This window comes from Cebus imitator, unplaced genomic scaffold, assembly GCF_001604975.1.
Source record: "Cebus imitator isolate Cc_AM_T3 unplaced genomic scaffold, Cebus_imitator-1.0 Scaffold9, whole genome shotgun sequence".
Taxonomy (NCBI): domain Eukaryota; kingdom Metazoa; phylum Chordata; class Mammalia; order Primates; family Cebidae; genus Cebus; species Cebus imitator.
The window spans coordinates 3,914,792-3,931,685 of NW_016107324.1; the positions used below are offsets into that span (position 1 = coordinate 3,914,792).

The 16,894-nt window shown below is 42.7% G+C and overlaps 1 protein-coding gene across 5 annotated transcripts in view; it reads right to left on the reverse strand.

Annotated features, from left to right (window-relative positions):
- Positions 1–16,894, reverse strand: part of SULF1 (sulfatase 1) — a 197,138-nt gene that overhangs the window by 21,624 nt on the left and 158,620 nt on the right. For all 5 annotated transcript variants that reach the window (XM_017544777.1, XM_017544769.2, XM_037744303.1 and 2 more), the window contains 6 exons: positions 11,989–12,205; positions 9,049–9,301; positions 7,655–7,751; positions 7,099–7,193; positions 6,734–6,799; positions 5,288–5,460 (listed from right to left, as the gene is read on the reverse strand). In XM_017544777.1, the coding sequence (XP_017400266.1) occupies positions 5,288–5,460; positions 6,734–6,799; positions 7,099–7,193; positions 7,655–7,751; positions 9,049–9,301; positions 11,989–12,205 (901 nt within the window). The remainder of the gene's footprint in view (positions 1–5,287; positions 5,461–6,733; positions 6,800–7,098; positions 7,194–7,654; positions 7,752–9,048; positions 9,302–11,988; positions 12,206–16,894) is intronic.

Consider the following 16,894-nt stretch of genomic DNA (forward strand, 5'->3'; position numbering starts at 1 on the left):
AGTGGTTTCCAAAGAGGGGTGAGTGAGTAAAGCATGAGAATAAAAATATCAGAATATCTATCTCTCTATCAATCTCTCTCTCTCTCTCCCTCTCTCTCTATCTATCAATCAATCAGTCATCTATCTATCTGTCTACCTATCTATTTTTTGCCAAATCCTAGTCACTAGACCACCAGGGATTATTCTCTTTTTAAAAAGGAAAAATGGTTATTTAATAAAGATATGCAACTAGTACCCTCTCTCATTCTCTACAGCAGATAGCTAAATGTCACCAATGGGGCATGAAAAGATGGGATTTTGCAACAAGGAAGGGTTTAGAAAAGCCTTGAGCCCAGCTTGGGGATTTGGGATGGTCTCTGCCACACCCTAGCCTGAGCTAGACTGTGACCACAAATATCTTTTATAGCTACATAGCTCCCTGGTTAACTTGTAGAAGATATGCTGAAGAGATGTCCCATTTATAATAAGCTTACCCACTCTTCTACTTACAAAAGGGCAAATGTTCCACATTTGCTGACCTTTCTTGAATTTCAGAAATGTGCTGCCTAAGAAATATTTTTTTAAAAGATGGGGTCCGTCTATGTTGCCCAGGCTGGACTTGAACTCTTGGGCTTAAGTGATCCTCACCTTCCCAAGTAGCTGGGACTACAGGCATGCACCACTGTGCCTGGCCCAGCAAAAATTTTTTTAAAACAACTATTGGGTTGGTGCAAATGTAATTGTGGTTTCTGCCTTGTTGAAATTTGCCATTTGATATTGGAGTACATTCTTAAATAAATGTAGTTATGTTGATCATCATTTTAATGGGCACTTCTTGCTTTTTTTTGCTAATAACATATTACTTGCTGTTTATTTTAGACTACGGAATGGTGTTAGACAAAAAGTAAATTCGAGTGATTTTCTTATTCGAGTTCAAAATGGGTCATAAGGCAGTGGAGACAACTCGCAACATTAACATAGCATTTGGCCCAGGAACTGCTAACGAACGTACAGTGGAGTGGTGGTTCAAGAAGGTTTTCAAAGGAGATGAAAGCTTTGAAGATGAGGAGCATCGTGGCCGACACGGGAAGTTGACAAAGACCAACTGAGAGAAATCATCGAAGCTGATCCTCTTACAACCCCATGAGAAGTTGCAGAAGAACTCAGCGTAGACCCTTCTGTGGTGGTTGGGCATTTGGAGCAAATTAGAAAGGTAAAAAAAGTTCCATAAGTGGGTGCCTTATGAGCTGACGGGGGAAAATCGTCGTTTTGAAGTGTCGTCTTCTCTTATTCTATGCCACAACGACTAACCATTTCTCAATCGGATTGTGATGTGCGATGAAACGTGGATTTTATACAACAACCAGCGATGATGAACTCAGCGGGTGGACCAAGAAGAAACTCCAAAGCACTTCCTAAAGTCAAACCCACACCAGAAAGAGGTCATGGTCACTGTGTAGTGGCCTGCTGCCCGTCTGATCCACTACAGCTTTCTGAGTCCCGGCCAAACCAGTACCTCAGGGAAGTATGTTCAGCAAATCGATGAGATTTACCAAAAACTGCAATGTCTGCAGCCGAGATTGGTCAGCAGAAAGGGCCCAGTTATTCTCCAGGACAACCCCTGACTGAACGTCACACAACCAATGCTTCAGAAGTTGAACAAATTGGGCTGTGAAGTTTTGCCTCATTTGCCATATTCACCTGACCTCTCGCCAACCGAACACTACTTTTTTAAGCATCTTGACAACTTTTTGCAGGGAAAACGCTTCCACAACCAGCAGAAGGCAGAAAATGCTTTCCAGGAGTTCATGGAATCCTGAAGCATGAATTTTTACGAATACACACACTTATTTCTTGTGGCAAAAATGTGTTGATTGTAATGGTTCCTATTTTGATTGATAAAGACGTGTTTGAGCCCTGTTATAACGATTTAAAATTCATGGTTTGAAACTGCAATTACTTTTGCACCAACCTAATAGGATTAGGTACATGTACTGAGCATTTCTTGTGCATTAGGAGCTTGGACAGTCCATGATGACATGTATCTGCCATTGTTGTATCACACAGATTAGTTTCACTGCTCTAAAAATCCTGTGTTCTGCCTATTCACTCCTCTCTCCCTCCAGGAATGATTTTTTTAGTTGATTAGCTAATTTAAATATTTTTACACATTATGTTCGCCAACTTAACATTTTTGCACTCTCTCTCTCTTTTTTATTTTTTTTGAGACAGGGTCTCACTCTGTCACCCAGGCTGGAGTGCAGTGGCATGATCTGCAGCCTCTGCCTCCTGGGCTCAAGTGATCCTCCCACCTCAGCCTCCCAAGTAGCCGGGACTACTGGCGGGCAGCACCATGCCCAGCTAATTTTTGTGGTGTTTGTAGAGCAGGATTTCACCTTGTTGCCAGATTGGTCTTAAACTCCTGGGCTCAACTGATCCTCTAACCTCGGCCTCCCAAGTGCTGGGATTATAGCCTCTGTGTCTGGCCTTTTAATTTTGTATGTTTTCATAATACTTAGGCACATTTGTATAGTAGTGTAATTAAGCATAGAAGGAGTGTTTATTTTAAAGATGGATATGGGTACATAGTAAAAAAATGTTTAGAGACCATTGCATTGGAGGATCTTGTATCTGGGTGGATTTGACTTTTGTTTCCTTCTTCTATTTTCATGTTGTTGAGTATTACTATGCCAAAGGCTTAAGTTGACATAGTAAATATCAGGAGTATAGCAATAATATCATTAAAATATGCAATAGAATGGATAAAAATATTAAAGCATAGCATACATAGTACTACTTTTTGAAATTTTTACTTATTATTTATATTACATATATACACAGATACACCCATATACTTGTGTGTGTGTGCATATATGTGTATAGGATCCTGATATAAAGTGCATTTTTTACTGTGGCTTGTTGGAAAAAAATTCTGAAAGCCATTGTCCTAGGATATAGGGGCACCAAGAATACATTGTGAGTTAGAAGGAGCATCAAATTTGGTATTGAATGGGATCAGTTCCTATTCGCTCCTGTGTACAAGAGCAGAGTGATGGCAGGCACGTTCCTCTCTCACTGGCACAGTGACACCCAGTGGCTGGCACGCAAAGCTTTGTTAAGTTGGCATGATTTGATCTAGACAGGGTGCCTTGCTTGTTGGTTTATTTATTCACCTAGTATTGACTAAGCAATTCCTTTGGGTCAGGAATACAGTATCACACAGACTTGGTCTCTTATCTTGAGAAACTTACAGTCTAGTGGAGAGGACAGCAGTTAAGCAAAAACAAAAGTGAAGAAGACCTATGGTTACAAATATGATACGCCCCATGGGGGAGAAACAGACTTTGCTGACAGAGCATATCAAAGGGGCGGACCCTAGTCTGAGGCACAGGGAGGGTGTTCATGAGCAGTGACATTGCAACTGAGGTCTGAAGGGTGAGTAGTGTTTGCTGGGCTCGGGGCTGTGGGCAAGAGGCTTCCAGGAAGTGGGAGCAAGTACAAAGGCCCGATAGGGAGCTTGAGATGCTTGAGGAATAAAGAGAAGCTGAGTGGCTGAAGTAGGCAAGAGCAGGAGGCAATGATCCCAGCCCAGGATTGGATGGAGCACGTGGGGTTTTGTTGGATATATTAAGGATTTTTCTACAGTTGACTTTATTTTTGAGACAGGGTCGCACTCTATTATTGCCCAGGCTGGAGTGTGATGGCACGACCACAGCTCACTGCAGCCTCAGCCTACTGGGGTCAGGTGATTCTGTTCTTTAGCTTAAGAAAAGCAGGTGTCATTAAAAGATTGCCCTAGCTCCGCTGAGCAGGATGGACTGGTGAGGACCAGAGGGAGCCTGGAAGACCACAGAGGGGGTCTGGCAGTGGCCGAGGTAAGAAATGGTGGTGGCTTGAGCAGGATGGCCTCAACTCAGATGGTGAAAAGCAGATAGAGGTGTGAAGGGCCTCTTTATGCCATGAGCGACTATAGCCTCGTGTTTTGCAACGCTGCAGCTTTCAAGGAGCTTCCAGTCCTGGATACACCAAAGGCATGACTTCCTCAGGACTTCTGCTGGTGCCGTTCCCTCCGCGTGGAACATGCTCCCTTCCACGGGGATCGCTTCTCTCAGAGCATCCTTTGGGTTTCAGCCTAAATTTCACCTCGAAAGCCCATCTTCCCCACCTTCTCTAAAAGGGTCCCAACTAAAAATGTTGATCACTGTTTTCTTCATAGCATTGCTACAATTCATAATTATTTATTTCATTTACTTTCTTTGCTTTTTTTCTACCTGCACCCCACTAAAATATATTATGAACACAGAAAATAAAGTGTCTTGCTAAATGATGTGTCCCCAGCGATTTGAATAACCCTCAGGGATTCCCACACCACAATTTCAGAAACTATATTAAAAGTAAAATGCTGTGACTTTAAGAGTTTACTCAGCCTCGATGTGATTGTAAACAGCAATGCAAACGTGGACCCTGAAATCAAGAGGAAAGGGAAAACATAAAGTCTCCTGGACAGGCCCTAGATCACCTGCAAGAACGGCCTATCAATTCTTTGGAGTCACCAAATCCCAGTTTGAGAAATAGTGGTCCGGGTGGTCTCTAGTGAGCTTCTCAGCTAGAAGGTTGTGTGTTTCATCTGCTCTCTAGGCTAGTAAGCCTCCATCAGAGGATGTACTATTAGAACATAGGGTATGACTTCTGTGTGGCCTCAGTGAATAATGTGCACAGGCCACTAGAGGAAATATAAGTGCTCATTTAAAAAGCGCACAAATGTTATTATTCCCTATCCTAAGCATTTCATTGTAGAACCAGGTGATTTTGTGGAGTATTATTCTATAAGTCTAGTGCTGTTACTGAGGTGGACTGAGAATAAGTAGAATATGGGCCTTGCATTTAAGAGTCTTTTATCATTCTTTTACTTCCTTTTATTCCACTTACAGTATATACTTGAAAGAAAGCAGGGACAAAATCTAACTGGGGCAAAATTGTTCATCCACTTACGGGATGCGTTATTTAGCTACAGAACAGTCCCACTGGTAAAAACTATGCCAGATGCTGCGTATTATATGAAACAACATAATCAGGAGGAAAAACCCAGGGAGAAGCTTGGCATTCCCAAACAAAATACCAGAAAAAAATTAAAGAAAACAGTAATGCTTGGCAAAATGATTCGAGTTGCCAGTATGGAATAGAATATGATGCCTTTCTCGTGAGTCTTTGTAGATTCCTGGTTTTATGCTGCTGAATTTCTGATCTAGGTTATGAGCCGCTGTCTCTGCATGGTGGCAGGAAGTGGCATTTAGAACAAGTAACTTACGGTTCCAGAACGGGGCTGTCTGCCAGTGGTTGTTGTCATGCGTGAAGCAAGTGAGGCCAGGCAGGCTGCACTCTTCCCCCTTCCTCTGCCGCCTCTTCTCCTTCCTCTCCTTCTTCCGCCTACGATTCTCCTTGAAAAGTTGCAGTTTACTATCTACTTCCTGAGCAGCCTCCCTGTTCCAGGAGAAGGGATTTTTTTGAGTGTTCGGAAGGCACTTTCTCAATTAAAAATAGGCTTATTGCTGTGAGTCTTACATAAATATTTAGATGCTCAATAAGAGATAATAATAGACGATCTTCATTTTGTATAGAGGGACTTAAAATAGAATCAGGAATAGTGAGGGCATGCTGGGCATGGTGGCTTGTGCCTATAATCCCAGCACTTTGGGAGTCTGAGGCAGGCGTATCACTTGAGGTCAGGAGTTCAAGACCAGCCTGGCCAACATGATGAAACATTGTCTCTACTAAAAATACAAAAATTAGCTGAATGTGGTGGCGCACACCTGTAGTCCCAGCTACTCGGGAGGCAGAGACACAAGAATCACTTCAACTCAGGAGACAGAGGTTGTAGTGAACCAAGATTGCACGACTGCACTAAAGCCTGGGCAACAGAGCAAGACTCCGTCTAAAAAATTTAAAAAAGCAAAAGGAATACTGAAGGCAAATGCATTTAGTATTCAGTGACAGCTTTCTTAGGACCTTATCTACCTAAGAAGACCAACATTTTCCTCCTCATGTGCATGGAAACATCGATGGAAAGAAATGTCAATGTGAATGAGAGGATCCTGTTAGCCACACTCTTTGGACAAATGGCTTTTTTTTTTTTTTTTGACAGTTGAGTACCAATCAGCTATCGAGTCAAAGGTTAGATGCACCAGATGGCTTGGATTAAAAGGTTTAAAAAATTCTTTGACAAATTCTACTAAATAAGTTTGGAAAGCCTTTATTTTCTAATATCTTTTTTTTTTTTTAAATATAAACGGTTCAAACTTTGTTGAGGTTCAAATATTAAATCTCCCTCACATGTAAATTTTGCTATTATTTTAAAAAGTGTATATTGCTTCTCACTCTCGGAATTCATCACTATTCCAGGCTGCTCTAGAGAACACACTGATCACATGCAGAGAATCTGTAACCCTCAAGCATTCTCCACAGAAAGCAGTGCATGGAGTCAAATCTGGTTACTGGTCCCATCTGGGAAGTAGGGAGCACACGGGGAATGACGGTGGAGTTTAGCCTGATTCCGGACAAAGGATGCTGAGAGCATTGCCACCGTCCCTTGGTGACGTAGGGCTTTGCTTTCAACTTCACGAGCTAGGTGCCCTCCTAGACGGATCTAGTTCTTCTGGACCCCTGTACTTCTACAGGGGTCCCTTCAGCCTCTCTGAAGTGCCATGTGGACAGTCACTGACTCCCAGCAAATGTGGAAAAGAAAAGAGTTACTCACTTGAATGGGTGAAGATGGCTCTTTAATTTCTCTTGCTTTTTTACACCTTTCTCTTTATTGTAATAGCTGCAGGTGAGAAGAATAAAAAGCGAGTCTACATAACCTCGCATTTGATCAAAGTGTTCATTTTATAGAAAGAAAGCAAAATAGAAGGCAGGCAGTTAGGTTGTCAGTGTTTTAGCTGAATGAGACTTTTCGCTTTCTGCTTAAGTTTAAGCATAGTCCATTTGACTTAAATAGCTTGGGTTATCATACTCCATGACAATACGTTCTATAGGGAAAAGGGGAGAATGAGGCCAGTGCTGATCCCCCTAGCTTGTGTAACATGATTTCGGAAAGTGCAGCACCGAGGGAAACAAGCTCACCTCTGTTTATTGCAGCTGCATTCCTCAGGCTTCCTTCTCTTCAGGTGTCCTCTCACTTCTCTTAAATTCTTAATTTTATCTTGCAGAGCTTCAATCTGGAAAACATGTTTTCGGGCAATTACATGTTAAGATCAGAATTTTCTTTACAAGGTACCTTTCTTTCACCTTGTTTTCTCTGTTCTGTAATAATAGCTATTCATTTGAGATGATGCTAAACATGGAAACAAACTGGGCATAGAATATGTCTACCTCTATATTCCAATGCACGTGTTGTAGATAAACATTAGTGGATTCCTCTTTTATAACTGAATCATTTTCTCACAGAGATTTCAAAAGGCCATTAAGTCCGTTCCCAGTCTCTTCTCACACTCTATATTGTTTTCAGTAAGACTATCACGAGTTCACTGGAGAAAGACAGACAACTTTTTTTTTTTTTAATTTTCATGTAATTATAAAGAAAACGATGTGTATCCATGGTATGTCCCACCAGGCACAGCAGGGCTGGCAGGCGAGTTTGAGTGTGGAATGTATCTGACAGTACACAGCCCTGGCTAACCTCTTTGTCGATGTATGCCTTGTGGTCCTTCCACGCTCTGGCCGATTGGTACAGTTCTCTCTCACAATGGATTGTGTCGTTGGGAAGAATAAAGCACCTGCAAAACAAACCAAAACCATGCAAAATAGGTTTATGTTCTAAGAGTAGAAAACACAAAAGATAGCAAAGAGAACTTTTAATCCTCAAAACTCTTAATGTTGACACATGCAGTAGCATTGAGCTGATCCAAGGCCAGCATCGATGGGAATACATTCTAGCCACCAGTGAGGACAAAATGACACAGGGGTGGATGGTGTCACAGCTCTGTGACTAAGATCATGCCTGAGATCACTTTTCAAGGCAGTTCTCAACACAAACACCCCCATGAAGAGGATACCACCAAAAAACTCAAGATCAAATAGACAAAGTATAAAAGGGACTTTTCACGTAGTGATACAAATGGCTCGTTTGAAGAAAAGCAGATTCAGAAGAAGAGTCTTCATTCCACTAATTTGGTTAAAAAGAGAGTGCCTTAAGTACCTTACTTGGTTTTGAAGTAAAGAAACAGCCCCAGGGATAGACACTAGGTGGGATGTAGGGTTAATCCATAATGTAAGAGAAATGAGCTCTGGTCTAAATCCCTTAGTATGTTACTGTACCATCCTCAGGCACCAGGAAACCGTCTTAGAGATAAAAATCCCAGCAGAGCTCACAGTGCCCCATCTCCCCAAAGTGATACAATTAGAGAGAACACAAAGATCTTGTTAATAAATTCAGAAAGAAAACATTTCCTAATCAAGAGAGTAAGTAGATTTTAGAAGGAACCCAAGAACAAAGTGAGTTCATTAAAGCTACGAGGAATCATCTCCCTTCCCTGTCTCCATGACTTCCATGGCCCGCACTGTGATCCGAGACGGGCTAGATGTTTGCACATCTTACATCCGTTCATAGCCTACATCATCTTTCTGGAAGCATCTCTGGGACTCACTGTCCTCCCTTGGGCTGTGTTTCATTTCTGAGGCCGTGACTATACAACTGCTCTAAGTGATAGTGATTGTGCAACATGGAAGAACTTCCAGCCTCTGAAACTGTTTCCATCTGTTTTCTAGACGCCTGCAAAGGTAACTGCTTAGGGCATGAACTCCATGCCCGCTAAGTCAAGATGTGATGGAATTACTCTGGCTGGATTCCTAGCTGATCAGTCTTAATGTGAAATCAAGCCCTAAGCACGCATCCAAGCCTGTGATTGCATGGACTCACTGTTTCTTTAACCCCCAGTTGCTATGTAGGCCGGACCTCAGGCCCTGTATTGCCATTTGATACTACTTTTTTGCCAAGTGTGAAATGGTGATAATATGGTGTGTTGTGGCAGTAACTCTGAACTCAACCCTAATGAACAAATAAAGCCTTCTTACTTGTGTGTCACTCGGACTGTGGTAGGTGGGCCCACAGCGTTGCTGCCATCTGCCAGCATCTCACCCCTATTGCCACCACTGGAAGCCTGGAGACCTCTTGGCCCCTTGTGGTCTTCATCATGACGCTTAGCAATGTTTCTTGGTTGCAACACTTGCAACTCTTCTTCTTCCAGATTTATGTCATATATTTCGCCTTCAAATTCGACGGATAAGGAACGTGTCTGCCGAGTATGGACAAATCTGGGCTTGTACTCTAGAAGTAAGGGAAGATACGTTACTATGGACATCCTGACATAGTTTAGGAGGGAAGAAAGTGATGACCTGGTCTGGAAAGGATCCTGGGGAGGGAAAGGCAGTCTGTGCTGCATTGCTGAGCACCATTGTGGTGCCTGCAATTCACGGCAGCAGAGGTTGGTTTCTTGTCCTGGCTGAGTCACTGCATGGTAGTGTGATGGATGACTTACTTCTCTGGGCTTCCAGCCCTTTATCCATCAAATGAGGGGGTTGGTCCAGGTGATCACTAGGATCCTTTTTACTCATGGCAGGCTGTGATTTTCTACATTGAGTTTTCAATGTGAACTGTTCAGGTTATTTCTTTGGATAAAATCATATTCCCAATTATGGTATTATTAATAATGACTATCCTTTATTGAGCTTATATACTTCGTATATATCTCTAATCCAGAGTCTGGAAAGACAGGTATTATAATAAAAACCCTCATATACAAAAATGTCAGATTGTCAATGCAGGTTCATGAATTTGGCATTATCGTCTTTATTTTATGGATGAGAAAACTGAAGTTTTATATGTCACATACATTTTGCAAGGTTATGGATCTAGGACTATAATCTCTCAGACTATGAAACCTTGCCACTACATTGGGCTGCTTTTTCAAAAAGGCAAATGCTTTAGACACTTTCTATTTGTACAAATAGTAGAGGATTACTCTACGAAAAATTAAAATTTGCTAATGCTTTCATCAGCCAACTCACTTTTATACCTGGCAGAGGAGAGATAAGGCAGGGGGCGGGCAGGCAGGGATGGGGAGAGGCCAGCATGCTTTCTGGTGACTGTGGAACCTTTTCAAGAGTTTACGTCTACCAGATAAAAACTTTAATGTGCAAACACTGGATGCTTTTAGGCTCTGCAGAGGCATATTCATCTGGCCTTATCTCTCTAGCTTGCTGCTAACATAGAAAGAAGGGGGACATATTGGCTGTGGAATCAGAATTGTCACGCTCTGAGATGGCTCTCAGCAGAATCCTGCAGTGTCTACGTCAGGGAGCAACCTCAATGACAGTAAGGGGATCACTAAGAGTGCTTACAGGTTCCATCCTTGTAGAAAGGGTAAAAATCGTCTCCTGCTCTCAAATACACAAGATTCCATACCATTTGAAAGAGCTGCCCTAGACTTCTGTTTGTGCCTAATCCTGAAAAATCAACGTGCTTTATGTTCAGTGCCTGGGAAACAAGGTCTAACTTTCTGGAAGAGAAGACGGCACTCTTACTTCTAAGCTGAATGTTGCTAATCAGCTTCTGCAAAAGGAGCGTGCCAGGGGTCCTCGTCACTTAATGATTTTTTTATTTGATAGAGTTTCGCTCTGTCATCCAAGCTGGAGGGCAGTGGTGCAATCTCGGCTCACCACCACCTCCTCATCCCAGGTTCAAGCGATTCTCCTGCCTCAGCTTTCCGAGGAGCAGCTGGGATTACAGGCGTGCCCTACCACGTCTGGCTAATTTTTTTTGTAATTTTAATAAAGACAGGGTTTCACCAGGTTGGTCAGGCTGGCCTCAAACTGCTGACCTCAAATGATCCACTCACCTCGGCCTCCCAAAGTGCTGGGATTACAGGCATGAGCCACTGCACCCAGCCTTATTGATTTTCAGAAATTTGATATCTTTGTGTGAGTTATTAGACCTGGAATTTTTCTCTCAGGGAAGAAAAAAAATCTCCCAAATCAAAGATTCTTAGCATTTTGGCTTATAGATTCCTTTAAGAATTTGTTAAAAATTGTTAACATTGAGACAAATGCGCATATACACATGGAAAATACTTAACACTTTTGGATGAAATATCAGAACACATGACCCTAAAGCCCATATTGTGGAGTTGACAGTAAAAAGGCCAGTTCGAAGGGCTTCCATTGTTCTAGTGTCTGATTTGAGTTCCAAATCTTTGACATAGAATTTAATTTACTTAAATTGTTTCTTTCCTGACCAGTATAGAAATAAATCACCATAAATTGAGTCATTTTTCATATTACTCCACTAGGTGGTACTAGATTCATTCTTTGGTGGAAGGTGTCAGCCTGTGGTTTTTCACATTTATCTAATCATAGGTTTCTCATAGCTGCCTGATAGAGTTTTTATCAAGAAAATGCTAGGAAGTGCCTTTTCTACTGAATTCGTCTAGTTTGACTCTGCCAGTCAACAAGATCCAATAATTTGACAGAATTAAAAAATATATATATTGTCCTAAAACAGAGATTAAAATACGTGCCTTAAAAAAGTGTGAATGCTTTTCCTCTTAAAATTAAATGCATACACACTCTGAAACCTTGTATTTACTATTTTTTTAAAAAGCAACTTAAGGCAGACAAATCAGGACACTGGCATTACGGTGAAATAAAATGGACTTAAACCATAGGCTTTGCCTTTTGGAATAACCATGTTATGAACTCTTTTATGCGTGCACATGTTTTGCATCTGCTGCTTTTACTAACTATATTTTCATTCTATGCTTAAGTGAAATGTCTACAAAGCAAGATGTCACATTAATCTTAGCTTTCTTATTATAAATAGAACAACAATTTGCTTTTAGCCCAAAAACGGTGCATTGATAATATCTAAAATGTAGAAGGAGCAGCCCTTTCGTCTCTCTGTCCTTTATTCCCACAGGCCTAGGCCACCATGGAGATGGTCACAAAAGCGTGGCTTACTTGGAGTCCCCTGGTTTCTCAAGAATTGCCGTTGACTCTTTCTCTGGCTCCTGCTGGCACGATAACCGGACTCCCTACAACTGCACTCTTTGTCTTTGTTATGGAAGCCGCGAGCATAGAGGTTCCGCGTGCTCTGCCGGACTGAGAGCAGGTCACTGGGTCCCTTACATTTGTGAATTCGAAGCTTGCCAGACGTATCCTCAATGCATTGCCACTTCTGCAAAAGCCAACATGAAAGCAGTTTACCGATTCTGGTCCAGGTGTTATTTATTAAGAGCCGCTGCCTTAGCTTTTTTCTTTTTCGGAAGCACTGGCAATATCATTAAGGAGGGTGAATGGAGAAAGGCAAGCTCTTAAGTGACCCTGCAATAACTCGACTCTCAGTCATTTCTTTCACTGTAGGCAAATACAGATGACAACGAAATCATTGGAAGTCAAACTACCTCAATGACACTAGAGTCAAAGACTGATATATGAATCCTCAGCATGCAGACTAAACAGTCTTGAATGAAACACGTAAAAGCCCTTAGTTCACTGAGACACACAGTGCAGCTGTCAGGACTGCTTTCACCAGACCCCTCCTGCTCTGGAAAAACAAACTTGGCTGCTTTGTTCTCTGCTCCTGAATTTCTAATGTGAGCCGGGGAAGAGTGGCCCATGAGGAAGACAGAGATGAGTTTAACTGGGGCCCATGATGGGGCGAGCCAACTCTCATATACACCAGACATTAGCAAACTTGTCAGGCTTTCTTTTGCGTCTTTTCTTATCCTTCTAAGAACACTGTGATGTGGATAGGGGACAGGGAAACGCTGGGTAGAAGAAGGTGGTTTCCTGGCAAAGGCCCCACCCTCAAGCCAGGGGAACTACAGCCCTAAATGGGGACAGGCATTCCTGTTTTTGTGCCCCAAAAGTTGTTTTTGGCCCACTATGCCCCCTATCCTGTATCCATATAAACCCTGAACTCCAGGCTCCAGAAGCAGACGACGAGGTGAGGAAACAAGCAGACAAATGGTGGAACAAGGTGGCAGAGAAACACAGGAGAGGATGAACCTTTGAACACCTGAGATGAGCTTGGTAAGGGGTGGTCAGAGAGGAGTCTGGCGGTCCAGTGGCCAAACTCCAGGGGAAGATCATCTTCCCTCTCCATCCCTGCTTCTGGCTCCCTTCCCCATCCATCCCACTGAGAGCCACCTCCGCTGCTCAGTAAAACCCTGCACTCATCCTTCAAGCCCGTGTGTGACCTGATTCTTCCAGGATGCTAGGCAAGAGCTTGGGACACGGAAACCTGTCATATTGGCCCTCTGCCCTTGTGAAAAGGCAGAGGGTCCACTGAGCTGGTTAACAAGCTGTCTGAGGACAGCAAGGCTAAAAGAGCATTGTAACGCTGGAGCCGCAGGCACCCACCCTTAGACACTACCACAGTGCTGGAGCCGGAAGCACTCACCCCGGCTCCTGTATCTGCCCATCTGCGTACTCCCCCTCTCGTCAAGGGTTTGAGCAGTGGTGGTGACCTAACAGGTGTGCCACGCCCCTGTTGCACATCCTGCGAAGGGGATCAGGGAACCCTCCAGTTTCAACTGCACACTCAACAGAGAGTGGGCATGCTCCTATGTAAGGCAGAGTTCACCTTCCCAACTGACATATACGGGGAGCTAGCATTGACTTTTTTAGTATGAGCCTTCTAACATGCCTGCACAGAGGCTGCAGGCTTACGTCTGAGTAAATATGACACTGCCTCAGGACTAAATGTCCTCGCACTTACTGAATCTCAACCTGGCTGAAATAATAACTCTTCACTTTGGGGGTCATTTCCTGGGATCCTCCACATCTAACTTCCAGACTGAATAATTTCTTTTACATTTTATTTTCACCCTTCTCCCCACAAAATTAATTTGGAAGGCTGGAAGAATATTTAATTTTAAGTTGGCCACAGTTCTCACAGAGTTAAAATATGGTGTTATCAAACTTTTGTCTTTTTTTCCTTTCCATATAGGTCTGTCAGCTGTGTACTATCATCTGAAACTTCTCTTTATTCTTTATTTTTTTGTTCGTATCTAGTTAAAGAGTGAGAAACTCTTCTTTAAAAGGGCACATTTCTAAACTATGGACAGCACAATACTATCTGCACTATAAAAATATGTTCTTTTTTGTGCCACATACATTTCCAAATATATTGGAATAAAGAAACAATTATTAAATGAAAGATGCTCTTTCACGCATCATCTGAATGGATTTCATATCCCCCTGTTGTATCAGTACCAAATTGAGGTGACATCTTGATTTCAAAGTTCTTACTGCAAGATAAAGTTTGGCCAAGGGTCTCAGATGACTTTATAGACAACTGACACTCGTGTACAAAATGACATGCAACTATTCATGATGAAGCAACATGCAGAGTCATGGTTTGTTTTCTGTTAAGGGAGTTGTATATCTTCAATATATGTTGAATTATCAGGGCTGCTGGATTATACTATATAATCTACTATTAACAGATTATATTAGTAATATTAAAATACTACTATTTTTGGATTCTGCTATATAATCCCCAAATCCTAGAGATCAGGGCCTCTTCTGTGATTTTGCTTTAGCCCCCTATACTCTTGGTACTACTGAATTTGGTTATTTCAAGCTATATCAGGTTACAACCTTTTTTTTGTGGATTGGCTAGAATGTATTGAATGTTTAACATCTTCATCCAGAGAAACAGGAGCTCAGGGGACAGACAGGCAGCAAACAAATCATTGCTCAGGATCCACTGGGAATTGGGTCCAGGATGCCCTAGAAATACCCAAGTCCATGAATGCTCAAGTCCCTGATATAAAATGTAGTATTTCCATATAACTACATACATACTCTTGTATACTTTATCTCTACATTACCTGTAACACCTAGTACAATGCAAATGCTATGTAGATTGTAGTTATTCTGCAGTGTTTAGGGAATAATGACAGGAAAAAAGTTTATGCAGGTTCGATACAGATGAAATCATCTTTTCCTTTTCAATTCTTTCAATCTGCAGTTGGCTGAAGCCATATATTTAGAACCCATTGATACAGAGGGCAGATTTTACTTACACAGACACAAAAAGGCAACACAAAAAAGAACAGACTAAGGACTAAGTTAGAGATGATTTAGCTTAAAAAATGTGCAGTCAACTTAAACACAGGGAGTTAGGTCAGATGAGTGGTTCTCAAACTTGGCTGGACACTGGGACTTTCAGAAGCTCCCCAGATGATTCTAATATGCAGTTGGAGTTCAGGCCACTGCTTTACATTAGCAACTGCTTACTGGACAGTTTTGCAGCTGGATTCTATGGGGGAAGGCAGTAGGGATATATTTAAGTGTAAGTAGCTCAGATGCATGGGTCTTTGAGAGGGATGCATGTAATTGGTGGGAGTGGTGTATGCAAAGGAAGCTGTGTCTAGAAATGTACCGACGTAAGCAGGTCGGAAAATGACTCCAGTTGAATGAATGAATACTACCAGTGCACCTCTGCTTGCAGGACTGTGTTTTATTTAAGGGAAGCCAGTTATCCTTGTGCTCGCTCCACAAGGATAAATGACAGAATTTTGACCTAGCTGAAAACTGCATGGGGCCTGTTCCATGTTTCTGTCATTTAATGTGGAGATCAGTGGTTTCCAGGCCTGGGTTTGCGGCACTCACAGACCCACTTACAGCATTCATGGCTGTCCATTTAGCTTGAGGATGTGCCATGAAATGATCAAAAAAGTTCTCAGAACTGGGTGTGGTTGCTCACGCCTGTAATCCCAATACTTCAGGAGGCCAAGGCCCGTGGATTGCTTGAGCCCAGGAGCTGGAGAGCAGCCTGGGCAACATGGTGAAACCCTGTCCATCTCTGCACACACACACACACACACACAAATTGCTCAGCATGTTGGCACATGCCTGTGGTCCCAGCTCCTGGGAGGGAGGCTGAGGTGGAAGGATCGCTTGAGCCCAGGAGGTCAGGGCTGCAGTGAGCTGAGATCATGCCGCTGCGCTTCAGACTGGGCTCCGAAACTGACAGACAACTCCATTAAGACATAATTATATGACATGTAGAATTCTTGCTGGGGGAAGTATTGCCAAAATAAATAATTTTTTGTAACTTCACAAAGTTTGGGAATTAGTGGCATTTGAGTATCTGTCTTTATATCTGTCTTAAATTGAAATGGTTTAAGGCTTATCCATCTACCTGGATGATCTCTGCCTCTAGCATTTAAAAACCAAGAGTTGACTGCTTAATGCCTAGAGAAGCAAAACAACTGGCTACTGAATTCACAATCCACAGCTAAGTGGAAGCATAAGAGGTGCTCTTTCAGACAGGAAAATGTGGCTAATTTTGTTCTTGAGGCTGGGTGCGGTGGCTCATGCCTGCACCCAGCACTTTGGGAGGCCAAGGTGGGCGAATAGTATGAGGTCAAGAGTTCAAGACCAGCCTGGCCAATATAGCAAAACCCCATCTCTATGAAAAATGCACACACACACACACACACACAAGGCCAGGCACAGTAGTTCAAGCCTGTAATTCCAGCACTTCGAGAGGCCGAGGCAGGTGGATCGCCTGAGGACGGGAGTTTGAGATTAGTCTGGACAACATGGTGAAACTCCGTCTCTACTAAAAATACAAAAATTAGTCGGGTGTGGTGGTGCATGCCTGTAGTCCCAGCTACTTGGGACACTGAAGGAGGAGAGTTGCTTGAACCTGGGAGGTGAAGGTAGCTGTGAGCAGAGATCAAACCACTGCACTCCAGGCTGGGTGACAGAGCAAGACTCCGTCTCAAAAACAAACAAACAAACAAACAAAAATTAGCCAGATGTGGTGTGCATGCCTGTAGTCCCAGCTACTTGGGAGGCTGAGGCAGGAGAGTGGCTTGAACCTGGGAGGCAGAGGGGGCAGTGAGCC